Genomic DNA, 20294 nt, shown 5'->3' with positions numbered 1-20294 from the left:
CGTCACCTTCTATGGCAAGCATGCGTTGCTGAAGGCAAATTCTGCCCCGTATCTTCACGGGTTAACCTAAGGCTGAATATCTCCCCATGAGCAGACCAAGTTAAATTGCTGTTGGAATGCTCAATGGAAATTCAGTGGAATCTGCAAACATTAACAGAAACAGTTTGGTATCTGTTCATGATTTCATTAAACAGACTAAAACATTTAAAATTGATTGTTAAAATGTATATGACAATGTAGCAAATTCCTCATACTTGACACACCAGTATTATATTTACTGGTATTATATATCATTTAGTATCTATCTATTTCTAGTTTGATTGTACTTCTGTTCATTTGTCAGGTTATCACAGCTGGAGCGGTATTTATATAGTGAACTACTTTTGAAATGCATTACCCAATTCTCATTGATATGCAAAATGCAAAATAAGTTTTGGACCTAGACTATCAGGCCTATCATACAAACGGTGAACAAATCATAAAAACTGAACTCGTATACACCAAAACAGAACAAAAATCACTAGAAACTGCCACAATATCCTCTAAAACCGAAACAAACCCCCTGTAATGGAAAACTAATCATTTGAAATGGAAACAAAACTCGCGTATCAGCTACAACAGCGCCTGAGAATGGTCGTCGAGCAGACAAAACGGCAGTCACAGCATCCAAAAACGGCAACCATAGCATCCTGAAACGGCATAAATATCATCAAAGATGGCGGCGAGGGGAGACAAACAGGCCGTAGTCAATAATGTTTTTCCTCACCACGAGTCTAACCTTGAATATTTGACATCAGGATGTAGCGCATCAACATCCTATTGTATTAAGCTTCAAACCTATGTTCATACTTCCCAGTGTCAGGCTTGCAATTCCGAAAGGTTGAAATGATGCAAAATGCAAAGCATGCATCCGTATTTGATCATTTGATCCAACATTTGTTGAAAACATCAATGCACCTGCAAACTGCATGCAAAAGCATAAAACATGGTGTTTCCACAACACATACAGATAATTCAACTGTATACCATAAACACTCTGAAATTTTGAACAGCACTAAATTGTTGACTTTACATTATGCTATGTTTATCAACTGCAAAGAGAGAAAAAGCTCTGGCCATAAGGTTCAACTGTCACACCTAAAATCGTCAGGTTATCACAGCACCCATGACAGACTGGCACAACATGAGATTGACCACATCCAGGGCAACCATGTGTTATGACCCCGGCTGGAGATCATCACATTGTCCTTACTCAGTTAAGAAACAGGTTCAAGCCAGCATCCAGAACAGACGCTACCATTCGCGGGATGAAGGGTAGCATTAGTCCCCAGATGGTACAACGATGACAACATTAGCTAGGACTGCATGTGCATGCATGTTCTCTTTACAGACGAGTCCAGATTTCACATCAGTCATGCAATGGAGTCTAGAGGCAGTGTGTAGAACATAACACTGATTGTTGACTTCAGCAGGTAAACCATTGAGTTGGTGGCCACTTTGTTATTTGGAAAGGGATCGTTAGTCATACAGGGCACATCAAGACGTCTGTCATGGTCGAGTTACACCTCAAACATGTAAAGCGGAGATACTGAGAAACAACAGTTGTTCCCTTCATGGCATCAGATCAACATCTTCAATTTCTGCAGAATGGATAATGCAACACCCCATACCACTAGACACAGCGTAACGGTCCTCAGCAAACCCACATTCCGGCACAAACGATGGTTGTACTGACAGTGTGAAAGTTAAACTCTCAATCATGCTAGCTATAATTATGGTTCCACTGTAAGATGACTGACTTTTTTTTTTCTCTTTTTCTTATGTTTCAATCTTGATTGACAATTTCAATGACAAATTCTTTTCTTCATTTATCACAGAGATTAAACACTTTATTCTGGTGGTGCCTTTCCAAAGTAATGTAGTTTTACGTCTCAAGATCTGCTTATTAATCCAGTCTGTGTACAAATGACAGAAATAAATATGTTTAAACAAAATGCTGCTGACCAGGCGTGAGACTAGTAATAACATCAGTGTATGCTGTGAAGGAAGCCAAAAGCCAGGTCTAAACGTTTTGGGCCACAAACTTAATTTGACTTTCTACAGGTCTGTTCACCCCCGCCCTCCCTGCTGCATTGTATTCTATCGACTTGACTGTCTGATGGAGTAGACATCACAGAAATCTGCACAAATATGATTAGATCTGCCCATTTCCACGAATCACCGCAGCACTTGTTTGGGTGATGCCTCAGTCAATCTCAGACATATCTGAGCCAACCAGAGCTAGGCTATGACGTTAGTCTATGATCCAAGAATGAAGAATGTGTCAAGTGGGAATATTCCAGCAAGAACATTCTGGAGCTTTTCATATTCACATCAAAAGTGTTTGAAATGTAGCTTGGGAGTTGTGGGGACTTGTAATAACGTTTGTTAAAACCTGAAGATTTGAGGGTACTAGAGACTGATATCATAATGCTGCATACACAAATATACCCATGGTCTCGACAAAACAAAACAAAACAATAGATGAGACCAAACAAACCTGATATTAAAATTAAATATAGATAGGGTCTGCAAACAGTGAAAAAACAGTAGCTCTGGAATTGATATTCATCGGTTCTGAACAGATGAATGTAAATGGAATTAGTTAGAAACAGTGGTTGTCTACAAAGTCAAAGGTAAAATAAGACACTTTTTTTAAAAATTAATTTAGAAAATGGGTACCTGGCTGGATAAAGCCATGTGACTATAACAATCTAGCCCCTTTTGTAACACTTGTGGAACTCTTATTCTACCATTATATTGCAATGCAAATCACAGATGTATGGCTGTATTGTACCATACTGCAATACAATTACAGGCTTATTGTGATGTGTGTTCCTTCCCATATAATTCCTGTAGGAACAAGTCTCCAGAACATCATGCCCGTAAACAGCCAATGATTAGGGAGCCTGTGTCAGCTGGAGGACTGTTTGTCGAGATCACTCACATGCAACAACAAACCTCATTCTTATCCTATAGTCTCATATTCTCCCCAGTTGATTCAACTAACTGCAGGTGTTCTGCCATTAGCAAACCTAATTATTGTAAAATATACTCATGCAAGATGCACTTGTGCTCTAAACCAGCAAACAGTCATTAAATCTTTCCGGGGTAGGGTCTGGGATAAAATTTTGATAAGCCACTCAGAATAGGTTCATTTTAATTGTAATGAAACTATTGACATGTGTTTTCTGACATTATGATCATTATGACAACTATCAAACTAAGTTCTTTTTCCCTTGCTAATGTTATATGTTGAATTAGTAATGCATTAAGGTCAATGAGAACAAGCTGCTTCATAGAACTTTATACTGAATTAACACAACTGACTGTGCCCATAAAAACTTACTAATTGTTGTTCACAAATTATAATTGATTTACATCAAGTACATAATCGATATACACTTGTAGTATAAAATCAATTGAGCTGGAGCTGAGACCAATGGCTGTGTCTCTTCGGCTTCATCTGTGATGCAGGTATCTGGCTGGGAGCCAGAGCATCAACCATCAACACACCTGTTGACACACCTGTTATACTGTAATGTGTGTGTCAAGTAGACCATGTCGCTGTTGTGACTGTGCAACTATTACCACAGCCACCACAATAGATCCATTGTATGTGATGAGGTTACCAAAGGCTTCTGTTGTTCGTGGCACAATGGATAATATACACACAAGTAAACAAGCTTCATATTGCATACTGCGATCCACCATACTAAAGCTACATAACTACTGCTGGAAAACTCTTGCATGAGGCAAACTAGAGGATGACACCATGAACAATGATCAACATGATCCACAAGCTAGTGAATGTTAACATATACGGCACTCAGCAATGGTTCTTCTAGATCCGGTCAATAGATAACATAACATATGGACCAGATTGTCTCATTCACAGTGTACATGCTTTTCCAAAAACATCATCATCATCCCATTGCCATAAATTATGACATCAGTCAGCTTCTTGCATGTTCTCTTGGCTTATCTGCCATACACACTTGAGATGTGTCCCCAGCAGATAGTCAACTGTCATCTCAGATACAATCCGTTGGTAACCACCGACATCATGTGCAGTAAATCAAGATATACAAATGTTCAGAATTTTAAAATCAAAGTCAGAACCTGCAGTTTCTAAGGTCTATGGGTATGACGGCAGATTTTGTAACTTTTAGAACAACTTCAAGTGCTATCTGCAGCTAAACCTATAATCAGGTAAATCCATGACCAAATTGTTATAAAGAGTAGACTTATATATCCATATTAAAAAATCCTGAAGATGTATAACACACTAGCAACATATAGATCCATGCCAGTTTTATGCAGGCAAGCAACATAATTTCCATAGCATTTTTCATAACTGTAGCATAAATATATTCAAGTAATGTTATTTTCGTAAGATCCAAGTCAAATTTTGCACATTTGTGAGGAATCATCTCACCTAGTATCATATAAATTCTGTTCAATTTTCCTTGGCTTTTGTTTTCAAATGGCAAGAATTTATCAACATATGTAGAATGCTGTGAACACCTTTTACAAGGTGGCCTATGCATAGTGCATTGTGGAAACATACATAAGTTGATAAATGTGATGTCATTAGTTATAGAGTGGTTATAGAGTGGTAGGAAAATTGAACTGAAATTATGTGCACCGAACAGATTATTTCAAATTTGCCTGTCAAAAACTTAAAAGGCACACCCTAAACTCACTTCATGAAAATTATTTTATGCTACACTGAAATAACATGTAAGTCTATGGAAATTATGTCAAATGTCAGAATACAACTGGCACAAGTCTGTTGCTGACAACTGAGTGAGTAAGTGGGAAGGATTCATGGTGATATTACCAATATTTATGGCAACAGGAGGCACTACTAGCTACTCTAACAGGGTAAACAACCACTCCAGTACTTGCATACAATCAAGGAAATGATTCAAATTTATACTGTAAAGAACCCTACTTAGAGTGACATCCATCCTAACGATTGACCCTACTACACTATTTGTGATCCATATCATCTTGTATACATACACGATGTAGGATTATTGACTCTTGACAAGAAATAACTCAACTTAGTTAAAACAGCTTAACCATAAAAATAGCATAAATGTTTCCTATAAGGTGCTTGGTAACCATATTGATATTCAATACCATTTCCTACAGTCCAACTTGTACACAATACCAGCACTGGGGAATATGTAAATGAATGTTCCTCTAGGCGTAGGTGTACTAAACCATGAGCTGATTCTACATCATACAATATTCTGACCAATATTGTGTGATCTTGGAGGGTATGTGTGAGGAAGTGAATATTGTAATCTACCACAAAATAGCATAAGCACAGCTGTCACAGCGACCTGGGGAATGACAAGCAATATTTTAACCTTGTTTTCTGGTTTTATTATTCCAACTTATTTATACTTGTTTTCATCTCATCCTGCTTACCTAACATATGGAAATTGGAATATTCACACCTGTGCCACATCTGTGGAATAATAATCACGATTAACCACCTGAACTGGTATATGAACTAAATACTTCTATATGATAGGTGAAAACTCATTTGTTCAGAGCAAAGCCTACTATTATGGTCAATAATGTGCCGTGACAATAGGTATTAGAAATCGTCTATGAACCAGCAAAATATAATACTGACAAGTCTAAAATATTCAATAATATGTATTGAGCCGGTAAGTTGCAAGATACAGTGATTCATAACGGAGGTTTCTAGTACAATGCAACTGAGTCAAATCTAAAGTAATGGGTAACAAAAATAATATTAACTCACCAAAGTCTTGGTTTTCAGTGAAACAGTTATACTAAATGTTACACATTAAGTGGTCTTGAACGTAGGTCGAACGTTGATGAAGAGGCAGACAGATGTAGGTAGGCTAAATGATGACACAACTCTAGTATGAATACGAGCATAATTATTTTAAGTCGTGTCCACACAACCAGCCTTTGTATACAGTCACTGATTCTTGAGCATTCCAGCGAAGTATGGAACCTGCGCGATCAGCCTTATGTTTCCCAACAGTCAATAGACACTCACATACAGAAGAGTTCCTAAAAGGATGCAACTCTGAAGCACTACCTTAAAAGGCATGCCGCTAAGATGCTATTACCGATGATACAAAATGTGACCCATAATAACTATCACTTATTGTAAACCAAAAGTCACTGTTCTAGAATCTGACTGGATGAAAAACATGATCAAATGGTATTCGATTCTAAGAAAATGCAAGACTATTTGCTGCATATTGACACATAGAAACACTGCAATCAACTGGACTATTCATTTGAAGGTTTTTAATGAAAAATTATCATGCTTCAAAACTCAGTAACACCCGGAAATTACCCTACACATGATGTTAATCTCCTAAATCAATAACAATACAAATTACTGAAAATTCACTCTCGTAACACTACACAGACCAATTAGTGGCCATGAGTTACACTAACTTATAGTGCTTTTGATCAACAATTCATTGCCAGAAGCCATTGTTAGTCAAGTGTAAATTTTGATTGATACCCAAGACAAAGCACATGAAGTCCATCAACATAAATATTCTGTCAAAGTCTTGTGTTCATCAGCAGGCGTAATTTTTCTTGTCCCCGAGACAAAAGATGTTATTACCACAAAATATATTGACCCACAAGTGAAGAGAAAACATGCGTGAGAGATGAAGGGGAGTCATTATGATAGCCGACTTCTGTACAATCTAGGGTTACATAAATCTGTGATTACTGGCTAATCATATATAGGTGTGACAATAATGTGATGTGCTACAGTTATCAAGGTGTCACAAACAGCTGTGACTTTCAGTTGCAACTTCAAGACAACCCCATCAACATCATAACATGACTGATAACGATCCATCCACAGGTAGATATATATCATTTCCGAGCATCTGCCTCTACGTCACTATTTGCTTGTTACTGTTCATATGATGGTACCACATGCATAACTTCACGCATTGTATGACCTGCCCAGGACTCTACATTCAGACAACACATAGTTTTGCGGAAGGATAGCCAGTAGGACAGTCAGTGTAATTAGCTAGAACATAATGATCAATGGAGGTCAGCAGGACAGAGGTGACTTCACTCATTTCTGTGTCAGCTGAAGCACATGTTTGACCATGTGACACAAACAAGAAGTGATAATAGCAGACGGGACAGGAGATTAAAGGATATAAACACTGATAAGCTGAATTTAGAGGACTGAAAAATCTGTGTGCAGAAAGGTGCTGGTTTATCTAACGGTTACATGTTCACCACTCATGTTTCTGATGGTAAGAAAATATTGCATTGCTTCACATGAATGAAGAAGAAAAAAGTACTTTTGACAAAAAAGACGTTAAATTATCAATGAAACACCACTAGACAAACTTATTTACCTTTTCAGATCTAATTTGTCTTTGCTACGGTATTGTAATATATACAGTGATTAAGTTATACAGTCAGAAATAGCTTATCTACCAGTGATTCATACACAATAATAAAATGGAAATATTTTCTGATGCAGTGAGCAGGAAAAATGCATATGGACTATTATTTCACCAACAGAAAAATATCAGCTTTGAGTCGTTATAATTTCAGCTTTTGATGAAAACAATACGTAAAATAGTTACAACAATAACTTAGGTCATGCAGCAGCACTTTGGTGCATTTCCACAAATGTTTTGCACACAGAACAATTTGACCAGCCAACCGTGGTTTCAGTATTCACATGATCTGTCTATTTCCATGGTGTAAACAGTTAGCTTTTGAGGTATGAGTGGACGCAGTATGATTGTGGTTGCTCTGAATTAGGTAAATGTCAGTTGTAAGTATCAGAGGGGCATCTGATTTCACAGCAATTAACACAAACTCATTGAATGACATTTTGAGTCAGTTCAATCAACAGATTACAGGCATAAATCCAGATATGCAAAGAATATGCTTAATAACAAGATGGTGCAACAACAGGATTTACTTGTGTCATTCAAAATGGATTTGTTGACACTCTATTTCCAATGACTGATCAAGCTGAGAAGATGAATGGGGGTTTCGGGTTGTTTGCTATGTCCTGAATACTATTATACTATTTTGATACTGACTTGAAGGGACAAGTTATCACCATGGTCTATCTATCATCTATTGTCATTTACCTTAGAACTTCATGCACTGAAGAAAGCCAGTCTAAGTAAACTTAGTCTCAGTACTTTTCGTTACACTCCACTACTGAGTCTAACAAAACCTTATGGGAGGTCGCGTCAGGTATGGGAGGTCGCGTCAGGTAACCTTTGAGATTGACCAATCACAACACAGCTTACCAAATCGCAAAAGTGGACATTTGCACATACCTTTTGAACTTTTTATCTCGAAAAGGTTTGTACCCGAAAGATTCCGAATACTATTTAGCGTACGATTGCTTTCAGGTAAGCACATGGCACACCTTACAAACAAGACAACGGTGAGAAAACAGTCGTTGAAAATAGTGGTTTTATTCCTTATTCAAGGATGTCATCTTGCAGAAATATTAGCTAATGGTAACCATGGAGAGATAGGTGTCAGTGACCTGAATATTTTGTAAGTCCCTCCGATCCCTAAGTGGTAAGTAGTAGCCGTTGTCTGCTTGGTTAAATCTATTTATCCAACTCGCTATTGATTGGACAGTCATCGGTCACTCAAAGGTTACCTGACATGACCTTCTACTAGGGTTTGTTAGACTCAGTGGTAGAGTGTAACGAATAACACTAGGACTAAGTTTACTTAGATTGTGAAGAAAGCATGAACACCCACCCAGGACCAATTCCTTTTCTACAAAGGTTTATGTCAAGTGAATGGAATTCATAACATAAAACTTTAGGAGTCTTTCTTATTTGAAGGTGACATGTAAGGATTTCATCTGTAGGTTTTCCAGTTAACATAATGACACTGAAAAAGCTTACAATTGGAAGTGGAATGGGTTACTCATTATGTCTACTGTGAGTCTTGAAAATGGTAACATTGAGATAACTTATGTGTCGGTTTGGCAGGAGGCATGCAGGACCAGTTCTCATGTGGGTGACACTGACAGCAGGTCGAGTACTAAATAATACAGAATCAGGATAATAAGTCTAATAATCATCATGATGCTAGAATTGCAAAGCCATTATTACCATGATCAAACACATGCCATCAAATATTGTTGGATTCTATGTTTTTGAATATCTAATGTTTTATGCACATTGTGATAAGGACATGGTGAATGTGTCTCCGTCTCCTTGACTATCAGTAAGACACTACACATGTGCCACTGTTTCCATGACTACCAGTAGGACACAGTGAATGTGTCTCCGTCCCCTTGACTATCAGTAATACACTACACACATGCCACTATTTCCATGACTACCAGTAGGACACAGTGAATGTGTCTTAGTCTCCTTGACTATCAATAAGAGTCTAAGACACTACACATGTGCCACTATTTCCATGACTACCAGTAGGACAGTGAATGTGTCTCAGTCTTCTTGACTATCAGTAAGACACTACACATGTGCCACTATTTCCATGACTACCAGTAGGACACAGTAAATGTGCCTCGATTTCCATGACTGAATAAAGAGACACAAATATATCCGATATCTGTATATGCAAAGATACACATGGTATTAACTATTAAGAGACAGATGTATATTTTGCCTACCTTCTTGATGTTCTGTGTGTACTGCTTCATGGCAATCTTCTCCACAGTGCTCTCGAAGCCAAAGAAGTGTTTGATGTCCAAGCTGGCGTCTTGTTCAAAACACGTCCACATAGGATTTTCTGTGTGAACCTGAAAAGAGGAGTAAAAATGACATGCTGAATTAAGACCTGACTGTCACTAACACCCATTGTGTGAATGTCCTTATAGACAGTGTACTTACAAATGCATCCTAATTATTGTTGTAAATATGAACAGTCTTACCTTGGTCACTGATCATACATCCTCGATATCTCCAGGGTATGCTGATCATAATGAGACAGACAAATATGTCTCACTTTCAGATAACAAAACAAAGAATGTTTTGATAGCAGAAGTATACATAACACTGGCACTGTCCATAATGATTATTGGTTTGTTGAAAAGGCTGTAAAATAAGGACCAGGAATAAGAAGAGAACACAACCTATTAATTCATGGAAATTAGAAACAAATCTGACTGATCTGGCATAAGCAATCACAGAACAAATAAGCAGATATGTCTGGCCACTCCAAAATTAAGATTTGTGGCACAAATGCGACTGGGTTCAAAAACATATATTCTGCAAAGTTTGTCATGTAGTCGGCGGGGATTGTAAAAGAAAACATTTTGTTAATAGGTAAACATGGTAAAGGAGATTCCAAACAAGTAAGTTGGAAATGCATGCAAAAAGTGACAAAACATTTGGTTACTCTTAGCGCTTATAATTGTTATGATGCTTTTAATTTTACTGGATCATAAAAGTACTGGATCATGGGCATTTATTTTCACAAGGGCACACCTACATTACATGTCAGCTGTCCTATAGCACCCTTAAAAGTGTTTGCAATACTATCCTGAATACTTTCCCATAATAACCTCCTGAAGCAGCAATGGAAGCCATCAAGGTCTAGCTGCCACAGTGTCTTTCCTACCAGACTATCACATATCTAGATTGTATTATTAATTGGTCTAGAGGTCGAGCAAGAAAACCACTTAGTGTGAAAATCAATGTAATATCCATTGTAGTGATTGTTATTTATGAACACACACCAGAGAGGACCAAAGCTAAAGTCTATTTCTTCTACTCATTGTATCAGCTAATGGAAGTCACCAATCTGCTTATTCACTTCTTCACTCAGTGTTCCTCTGAGTGGGCATGGACATTTGACTGCCTATTCTTGAGAAGAGTTGCAGTTGAAACAAACGTAAATGTAGCAACATCTTATCATTTCTTTAAAAAATTACACATCATATTTGATCGGAGGTGCACATGTGACTATGTTGACCTGACACCATTTTTATAACAATATCTGTCAGGACTAAACTCAGACACACTCCATGAGTGTATACCACTCAAAACTGAAGAACATCCACACATGGAAAGCTGTATGTTGCAATAATCTCCAGTGTTGACAGTTTAACTACAGTCATATGAAAAGCGCCTGCAGTGCTTCTAAATGTCTTTTGAGTGGTAATGTAACAGCATCAAGGATGCCATGCACGTGACAACTAACTGCAGAGCACTTATAGGTTTGCAAATAGCTTCAACACACAAGTGACTGGACAAACAGCTAATCCAGCTTATTGACTTAAACTGTTTGCAATAACTGTGGTCAAGGAGGAGTCACTAAACCACACAGTGGTCACCTTCAGCTATGCTGACCAGTAGCAATCACACTGCATATTGATCACAGTTTATGGCTTAAGGAAATGTTACACATTGTGAAGACGGGAAATCAGACAGGAATCTTCACCACGACTAGTCGACTGGTCTAACATGCACACCAACGTGATACTCCAATTCTGACTTTGCATTTGTTAAAAACATGATTGATTAAATATGACAAATGAAATGAAGATTTACTTAGTGATGGTGTGAAACGGTGTTTACTGTGCACATTTCATTAAATGAAATTCTCCTAAACATTATGTCTGAAGGATTTTAAAGTCCAATGTCACTTGTGTTGATAGATATCTGAGTGGCTTGTATGGCCCACTTATTTGGAATTATTACTAAGTGAAGTGTCCTCAGTGTTCAGGTAGGGAAAACCAGGCAAACATCATGTAACACTTGACTGTCTACCAAACAAAATCAGATCCAATCTTTTCAAAAAATGTTTTGTTTGCCAAATATGGTTCATCATTTGTCACACTACACTATTCATAAAAGGAAATAGTACTAAATGCTCCAGAAAAACAGTTCATATTGTGAGAAACAGCATTCAGAGGCATCAGCATGTTAAAGTGCTGGCAATAATTCATCCACCAAAACAACAATTATCTGTTTATAACATACAATATCTATGTATAAACACCTTACCACCGAGGAACGACTGAATGTCAACAAAGTACAAACTTATAAAGTAATCTCCTACTGAAGTCCACACAAACTATGATAAAATCGCCTTTGCACTAGTGTATGTGACTCTGCCCTATATACTCCCACACCAACATCAATATGGGGCAGCTGGCCATCAGCCAATGTGCCTGCTTTCATGTGATAAATACTGCTGAGCTAATCCTAATTACCGCATTTGTGCAACCCACAGTTGGGCTACATCCAACTGAACATGAAAGGTCTGTCATTACACAAGGACTGATAACCCTAGAACAGTTTCTTGCCACAGCGTGACTTATGTAATATATTGTTAGACTGCCTATTAGCACTTTCATCCCTCACAACAACACTCTTTGTGATATCAGTCTGTAGTTCCCATAAAAACGTTGCCCTGCAATCACACATCTTCACTTCATCAGAAACAGCACACCAACAAATCCACTGGGGTTAATCTTGTTGTACACTAGAGATAATCAGTATGGATTGCAAGAAACACTGTACATATCATTGTATTATGGGGTAAAACATTCAAGGTATTGCTGAAAAATCACATGAACAGTGAAACAGAACGTGTAAAACCTAACCTTATTATTAAGACAGACCATCTATCAAGTGCTTATGAAGTTTGCTGTAATGCTACAAACTGCATTATCAGGCCCCCCTAAGTAATTGAAGGAATTACAGCAAATTTGAAGGAATTGCATCTCAAATGTAAACAAACGCAGCCCACTCGCGAAACAATTGCAGCGATATCGGTAGTTTAGCGGTAATAACAGAAATACATCGGCCCTATCGGAAGCAATGTCGGTAATACTGGAAACACGATCGGCCATCTTCGGAGATTTTTCGGTCGCGAGCGGAAACTCACGCAGCAAAACATGGCGTCGTTGGAAGAAGCACCCGTCTCGGTGAGATTTGTTTTTAGTTCGTACTATTACATTTTCATACTTATCCATCTTTGACCACCCGCGTTGAATGCGTTTAGGTATGAGGTGTTGTCGGGGCAATAGCTTATGTTTTTAGGAAAAGATTGTCACTGCAGAAGAGTGTCACAAGTCATGCCCCTGGAGATTGTTTACATCTGAACATCGAAGTCGTGCCGATGATTACGAACATCATGAACGTGCACCATGAAGAAGTTTATGAGCCATAATTTTTCTTGCTACGAAGTGCAATTGACAAATTTAAACACATTTTACAAAACAATGATGCTATATCTGGCGCACGTTCGTAATCTTATTCACGACTTCGATGTTCAGATGTAAACAAACTACAGGGGCATGACTTGTGACACTCTCCTAGAGTGACTATCTTTTCCTAAAAACATAAGCTTTTGCCCCGACAACACCTCATACCTAAACGCATTCAACACGGGTGGTCAAAGATGGATAAGTATAAAAATGTAATAGTAGAAACTAAAAACAAATCTCACCGAGACGGGTGCTTCTTCCAACGACGCCATGTTTTGCTGCCTGAGTTTCCGCTCGCGACCGAAAAATCTCCGAAGATGGCCGATCGTGTTTCCAGTATTACCGACATTGCCTCCGATAGGGCTGATGTATTTCTGTTATTACCGCTAAACTACCGATATCGCTGCAATTGTTTCGCGAGTGGGCTGCGTTTGTTTACATTTGAGATACAATTCCTTCAAATTTGCTGTAATTCCTTCAATTACTTAGGGGGGCCTGATTATAGCACAGGTAAAATGACCAATCCGAAAACGTGAGAAAACAGATGATAAAATCATCTTCCTGGATTTCATTCCAGTTGGTTCAATTAAATCACATTTTCATTCATACTTTATATTCTAGTACTAGAATTCGTACTTTACTAAGAAAGTGTAATCCCAAATATAACATAACAAATTATGTTGCATTTGACCTCTTTCAAAATGGCATTGTGTAATCACAGCCTTTAGCTGTGGGAGCCATGCCAATTAACACTTATCAGAGTAGTACACAAAGTCTGAAGCTTAGACTACCAGTTGTCTGACTTTCATTTATGTGGAAGTCGCGAAGACTGAGTGGGTTACACAGCTGTGTGTTACACTTTGTGTGCTGACAATTAGGTGGCTGACTCAACAAATAAAAAGTGCTAGAATTTGTATTTTTCTAAGAAAGTGTAATCCCAAATATAACATATCTTACATCTGACCACTTCCTAAATGGCATTGTGTAATGACAACCATGAAATGATTATCACCTCGTCATCCATTGACCCCGCATTATTGACTTGCACAAGTCATATCTGAGAAGTAATTGCCAACACTTTGTTTCACAATCGAAGTGGCAATAGTTCATTTATAAACTGAAGGCTCACCAGCTGAGAAAGACTAGAATCATAGGGTGTATCCACACACTGTGTATGCTATGAAAAAGGCTTCACTCGTGTCTACTGTAAATAAACAATAGGCATAAAGGCAGTGTGTGTGTGCGTTATGTTCTGGTGTTTAGTGCCACACTAATACAATCTGCAATAAATGCCCACAAATAACGGAGTCTGGACAGGACAATCCAGTGATCACCATAATGACACGCCATCAACCAAACTAACCTGCATGACCAGCTGATAGATATGAACACCTCTTAAAATGCAGACATGCCTACCCTTGACATGCCCTGTCAGAAACATGATGGAAAGTAAAGTGATGGAAATACTAGTTTTTTTTAAAGTAATTTATGTGACCTGTCAGTATTATCTTATGATGATGCTTTGGCGTTTTTTCAAATTGTATGAACGCTCTTTTTAAGACACTAAATACACAAATACCTTTCCTTTCTATGAAATAACATCGTGACATCCCTCCTGAACCTCCCTGTGATGATTTAGCATCTGTGATTGTCACAGTGCTTCCAAGGATTTCCATGAATCAAGGATTTCCATGAATCATGGAATTGTAATCAATTGCTGGATACTTTTATGAGATAATTCCAAGATGTTAAAAATATACTTCCCCGAGGGATAGCACAAAATATAACCAATGAAATCTTTTGTTCTGCATCCACGATGGGAAATGGATAACTGTGCATGCCATAATTGTTGTAATGTTGATTGGCGAAATAATGTTGTTTGCTGAGTAATCTTGTAATATTGACAACCAGATGCAACCAAAAGGACCATTTCAGTAATATTGCATGTGACATTACTTTCAAAACTAACCTGAACATGTATTTGAATTTGAACTTTGACACGGAATCATAAGATCGATGTATGCTATTGTAACGTCATAATTTAATGGGAGATTTTGTAATTGTTACTTAGAAATCAAGAGGGTAGGCACCTCTGAATATGTACCACTAGAAGCTTCAGCTTGTTAATGATCTAAGGGCATGTTGGAGACTGATGAACTGATAGCAGATGTTCACAGCTTTAGCTCCCTAGGCTGCTTGTAAAGTGTAATATTTCCCTGATTAATGATACCTGCCAATGCATCAAGCATCACCCTCAAGTGGTGAAGTGCTTGCACGTGCAAGACAAGTGATGCAACATCTAGCTTCAACTTAATTACATCCAGATCACTTTTTTCTTAGTTATTTCTCGCAGTACTATTCCAAATGTGCCTGTGTCCAAAAAACATACCTTCAAATTCAAATATAAACCTTGGAAGCTGGAAATATATTCTGAGTGAAACCATATCTTTTGAGACAGAGAGTAATAAACAATGTCTATATAAGCATAGTCTGCAGTCGTGAAGTTGATGAGGAAAGAATCAGAAATCAATACAAACCAATTTCATGACAGAAGCCAAACCCAAATAATGAACATGATTTACACACTGATATAGCAGTTTAAAAGAGTTTCAAACCTTCTAAAAGCTCTAGAGCAGTACAACATTATCAACGAAAACTTCCAGTCAGACTGGATAGATTCACTGTAGTTTTGGTTCTGATTTGCAAGCTGTACTAGACAATTCAAGGAAACCATAAAACAGCAGAATAATGAATCATCAAACCAGGTAACAAGTGACCAATAAATTGTTGACAACACTTTGAAAATGGCAGTCGCCATGAAATGACATCTGAAACAAGATGGAAGATTGTGGGCAGTCCAGCAGCCTGCAGTCTTGTCCACCATTGGACACAATCATAGGGGCAAGCCAAAATACCACTCAGCTACACTGAACATTAACAAAGTAATATTAGCACTGTTTTCCAGTTAGTCTCTTGCGTTACAGTCATACCCATGTCTGGATATAGGGTAAGTACGTCAATAAAGGTAGTTATCAGACTTTTCAACATGTTCACAACCAACAGTTAAACATTGTTAAAACTTACATCCTTTGCTTCGATTTATTTTTCTTGTGAATAAGCCTGTTCACCTTCTGAACATAAAACAAAAAGACACTTATAGTACTGTTCCAGCAATATAATGACAGAGGTCACAAGAGACGGGCTTCACATTCTGTACTGTTGTGAAGAGTAATACATGGTCAGTGTAATGAATGAACACATCAATCATGTCAATATGCATATACCCCAGTTAAATGGTAAAGATAGTTGTGTCAGCATTAAATTTCAATAAATAACATCTGTTCTAAATGCCTTGCTCCTTGGTATCATGAATTGAGATGCTGTGATGCTAGATGACTTATTAACAACCTGGTGCAACCTTTGACACACAGTCCTCACACAGAAAGGTATCACTATGGAGAAAATAAAACCAGATTCAATGAGATTATCACTGATTCAACATGTCCCATTAAAAAAGAACCATAACAATATATGGAATCAGTTGGGGCAAACAAAATGTCTATTTATGATGATAATTCCACGTTTACCAGGAAATGTTTGCTAGCTGCAGTGGACAAAGAAATGGAAAAGCCTTCATGAATCATTTTTTTTTCATTCCATTTGGCAAATACATAGTAAACATGGTAAGAGAAATTAGAAGCAAACAATTTGGCACTTCTCATAGTTAAGGGCAAATCAACAATTAATTACACTACATACAAATGTCAAGTAAACCAGTGAACACTGTAATTGTTCCAAGTGTTCTTGAGAATGCCTAATAAATTTACTGAACTTGTTAGGGATATATGTAATTATGTAACTTACTAATAGTGACATATTAATTCATTGACACACTGATAAGATTCAATCATAAAAACACCAGTATCCCTAATTTAATTTCTTCAGTATACATTACACTGCTTATTTCCTTCACTATGTAACAAAAAAAAAACAGGACATGTTCATGAGAAGAGTGTCGTGTTTCCAAGGCCGACAAAAACTAAGCTGCTGTCACGTGCATGCCATGTGAATCTCAAGTGTCAACAAACCCTTGCTTGACACAGAACGAAGTAAAACACACAAACTTGACTTGTTTACTGGGAGCTTTGTTATGTAATAAATCATTACATGGTTGTGAGCAGGTAACCTTACATAGCAATATGGAGTCAAGCAGGTCCAGATTTTGTTTGGAAATGGTGAACTAAATGAGTTAGTGAGTTAAATTCTATGCTGCACTCAGCAATATTCCTGCTATATGGTAGCGGTCTGTAAATAATAGAGTCTGGACCAGACAATCCAGTGGTCAACAACATAAGCATCAGTCTGCAGAAATGGATATACCCAGTCAGTGAGCTTGGCCAGGACCTTGAACATTTTGCCATTTGTGTTTGCTTGTTCCTTAAAGTCACACTTATCAATATTCCAGTTATATAACATCAGTCTCTAAATTACAGAATCCTGTGATCATCATTGATATTCAATATCTGCAGTTAGGATACTGTTCAAATTTATCTACTTACAGAGTAATGACAGTTTTCATTGATGATTATCCTCGATGAAAAACTCTCGTTGTTAGCTTCTATTGTAAGAGTTCTGTTTCTACGATTGAGGGTATTCTTCTGGATGAAAATCACATGGTCAACACCCACAATCTGCAACCATAAAACACATAACATTTTCATCATAAAGCGAACTTAACACGACATGCACTCAAGGTCATTAACTGTGGAAACTTTTGAGCCTGATAAGGGACATGCATTGTGTAAGTATGCAACGTCTGCAACCATATAGATAGACTAAAAACTTATCCACCAAAAGTAATGCACTAAATCATAACAATAGTCGATTTATCATGCATTTCTCAATGCACGATGCATGCTTGAACTTGAAGCATGCGAACAACCTGATAATCATTAAGATCATTATCATTCTTACTCTGATTATGTTCATATAAGATATAATCATGATAATGAGATGAAAAGACACACCTTTTTCAGAAGGTAAGGTGCATCAACATTGAGTCTGCATCTTCTCTCTACCACATGCTCTGCCCCATCTTCACTCCGTGACTCATTTATGATATCACTTCCAAGAAACACTGGAATCATCTTGCAGGTTGGAAATCGCTTTTCATATGCCTTGAAGAAGAACAATGTAAACTAATGATTGTGCATCAAAACTAATTAAAGTTACCATCGTCATACTAATCAGTACCTGTTGACTACACAGGATATGGTTCAACTTAACAAAGAATGGCATGACGGTTTGGTTCTCTTTATGTCATAGAGTCTTAAGCAAAATCAATATCCTATATTATAATTTTCATATCTTTCTGCCAGTCTTTCACCATATTCATGATATTACAGTCATTGTTTCTGCTTTGTAGTGATCATTGTGTTACTTGGCACTCAGCCATAATGCAGCTTTATCACATACACAATCAAAACTTGGCTCTTCAAGCTGCACTCTTGGGTGGGATTACTATGACGATCCAAAGTTAGATAGACAAATTCAGTTTTGATACATTACTCATGCTAGGGACAGCAATACAATGATATTAAGTAAAAAAAAACAAACACATGACCAAGCTTCTCAAGTGTTATTTCTCAATATCATGATCTACCCAAAACTCCATCAATTCTCCAGGTACTACTACATGTGATAATATATTCTCAGATAAATCTCTATCTACTGCTCAATTTGTGAACTGATTGACTGTCACTATGAAAATGTTTAAACGTAACTTCTTTAGTAATGTTGAAGAGTGCTCCTTCTGTTACGAGTGTTCCCCTGTATTGTTTGTAAAAAACCCTGCCTGAGTATTATTTACAGTATCATACTATATTTTCATATTATTATGCATTACATTATATTGTATATAATATGATATTATCATAATTGTATAATATTATTATTCTTGAGGATGGCGAAACGGGAAGTCCTACCGTCTTCCTTGTAACCTTAGCATGCCTAAATACTACAGTGAACATAATATCGTGTTTGTCAACTAGTCACATATATGCTGATTACACACATGATAAAAATGAGTGAATCACAAGCCACAATAAATATGTAAAATTATCAAAATACTTCATTCACACTATTACACTGCTGATGGATGATGTGACCTCCACACAACGAGTGTTCTGTCCAGAAATATTTGTTTCATGTGACAGTTATGATAACACAAAAAGTTGTAAAACTCACCGCCATCACAAGTTCGAATGGGTATTTATACACCCTCACGGGTGAATTATATTTCTGCACCATCCTTAATCTGTTAAAACAATTTCACAGTCAAAGAAGTGACAGTGCTATAAAATGATATCTCCTTCGTTCACCTCAACCACTCTCAGCCCCTCCATTGTGCCTCAGCTACCTCACTTCTTGATATTACTGAAGCATCCGCTGTGACCTACATAGTTCCATTTGGAACATGTAGCATGCCGTTTATCTGAGCTTTGCCTCTCCCTAATACAAACACACAGTGATATGTGTTGCTTTGTCTATGAAATATACAGAATGTCTTGCTATTATATGAACATCACAAGACTAACTTTGAGTTCAATGTTAGTCTTTAATATTCTTACGCGACAAGGGCACTGTACTCCAGTATATTGATGACATAAAGTTATAACTAATCAAAGCGTGGGTAAAATCATTAATGTCACCTGAACATAGAAATACAATATCTTATTATGCCATACGTGTATTTGACTAAATTGACATGCAAATTTGTACTTTGATAATTTATGAAAAACGCCTGTAAAACATCTCTATTGACATTGCTAAAGTAGGATGGAAGACGTTTTTCACAATGTACAACGTTTTGTTTATTGCAAACAGCGAAGTTTTATCTTGACAATGGTGTAAGAATCTACATCGGTGGGGTTGGGGAGGAAGAGTCAGGTGGCGTCGTTTGTACAATGTCATAAATTATGAACGGTCCTTTTGTTGTTCACAGGAACTAAACGGATTATTACCAGTAATTCGACGGAAC

At 37.4% G+C, this 20294-nt stretch overlaps 1 protein-coding gene across 2 annotated transcripts in view; it reads right to left on the bottom strand.

The window, feature by feature from the left end:
* Window positions 1-19710, bottom strand: part of LOC137285268 (SEC14-like protein 5) — a 45425-nt gene extending 25715 nt beyond the window's left edge. The window contains exons 1-4 of one of the 2 annotated variants that reach the window (XM_067817587.1): window positions 19502-19710; window positions 18283-18432; window positions 17815-17946; window positions 9710-9838 (exon numbers count right to left, since the gene is read on the bottom strand). In XM_067817587.1, the coding sequence (XP_067673688.1) occupies window positions 9710-9838; window positions 17815-17946; window positions 18283-18432; window positions 19502-19564 (474 nt within the window). In that variant the 5' untranslated portion in view covers window positions 19565-19710. The remainder of the gene's footprint in view (window positions 1-9709; window positions 9839-17814; window positions 17947-18282; window positions 18433-19501) is intronic. The other variant, XM_067817586.1, reaches the window with a different exon arrangement.
* Between the last annotated feature and the right edge of the window lie 584 nt (window positions 19711-20294).

This window comes from Haliotis asinina, chromosome 5, assembly GCF_037392515.1.
Source record: "Haliotis asinina isolate JCU_RB_2024 chromosome 5, JCU_Hal_asi_v2, whole genome shotgun sequence".
Taxonomy (NCBI): Eukaryota; Metazoa; Mollusca; class Gastropoda; order Lepetellida; family Haliotidae; genus Haliotis; species Haliotis asinina.
Note: the sequence above shows the minus strand (reverse complement) of the source record. Positions and strands in the feature narration are given on the sequence as shown.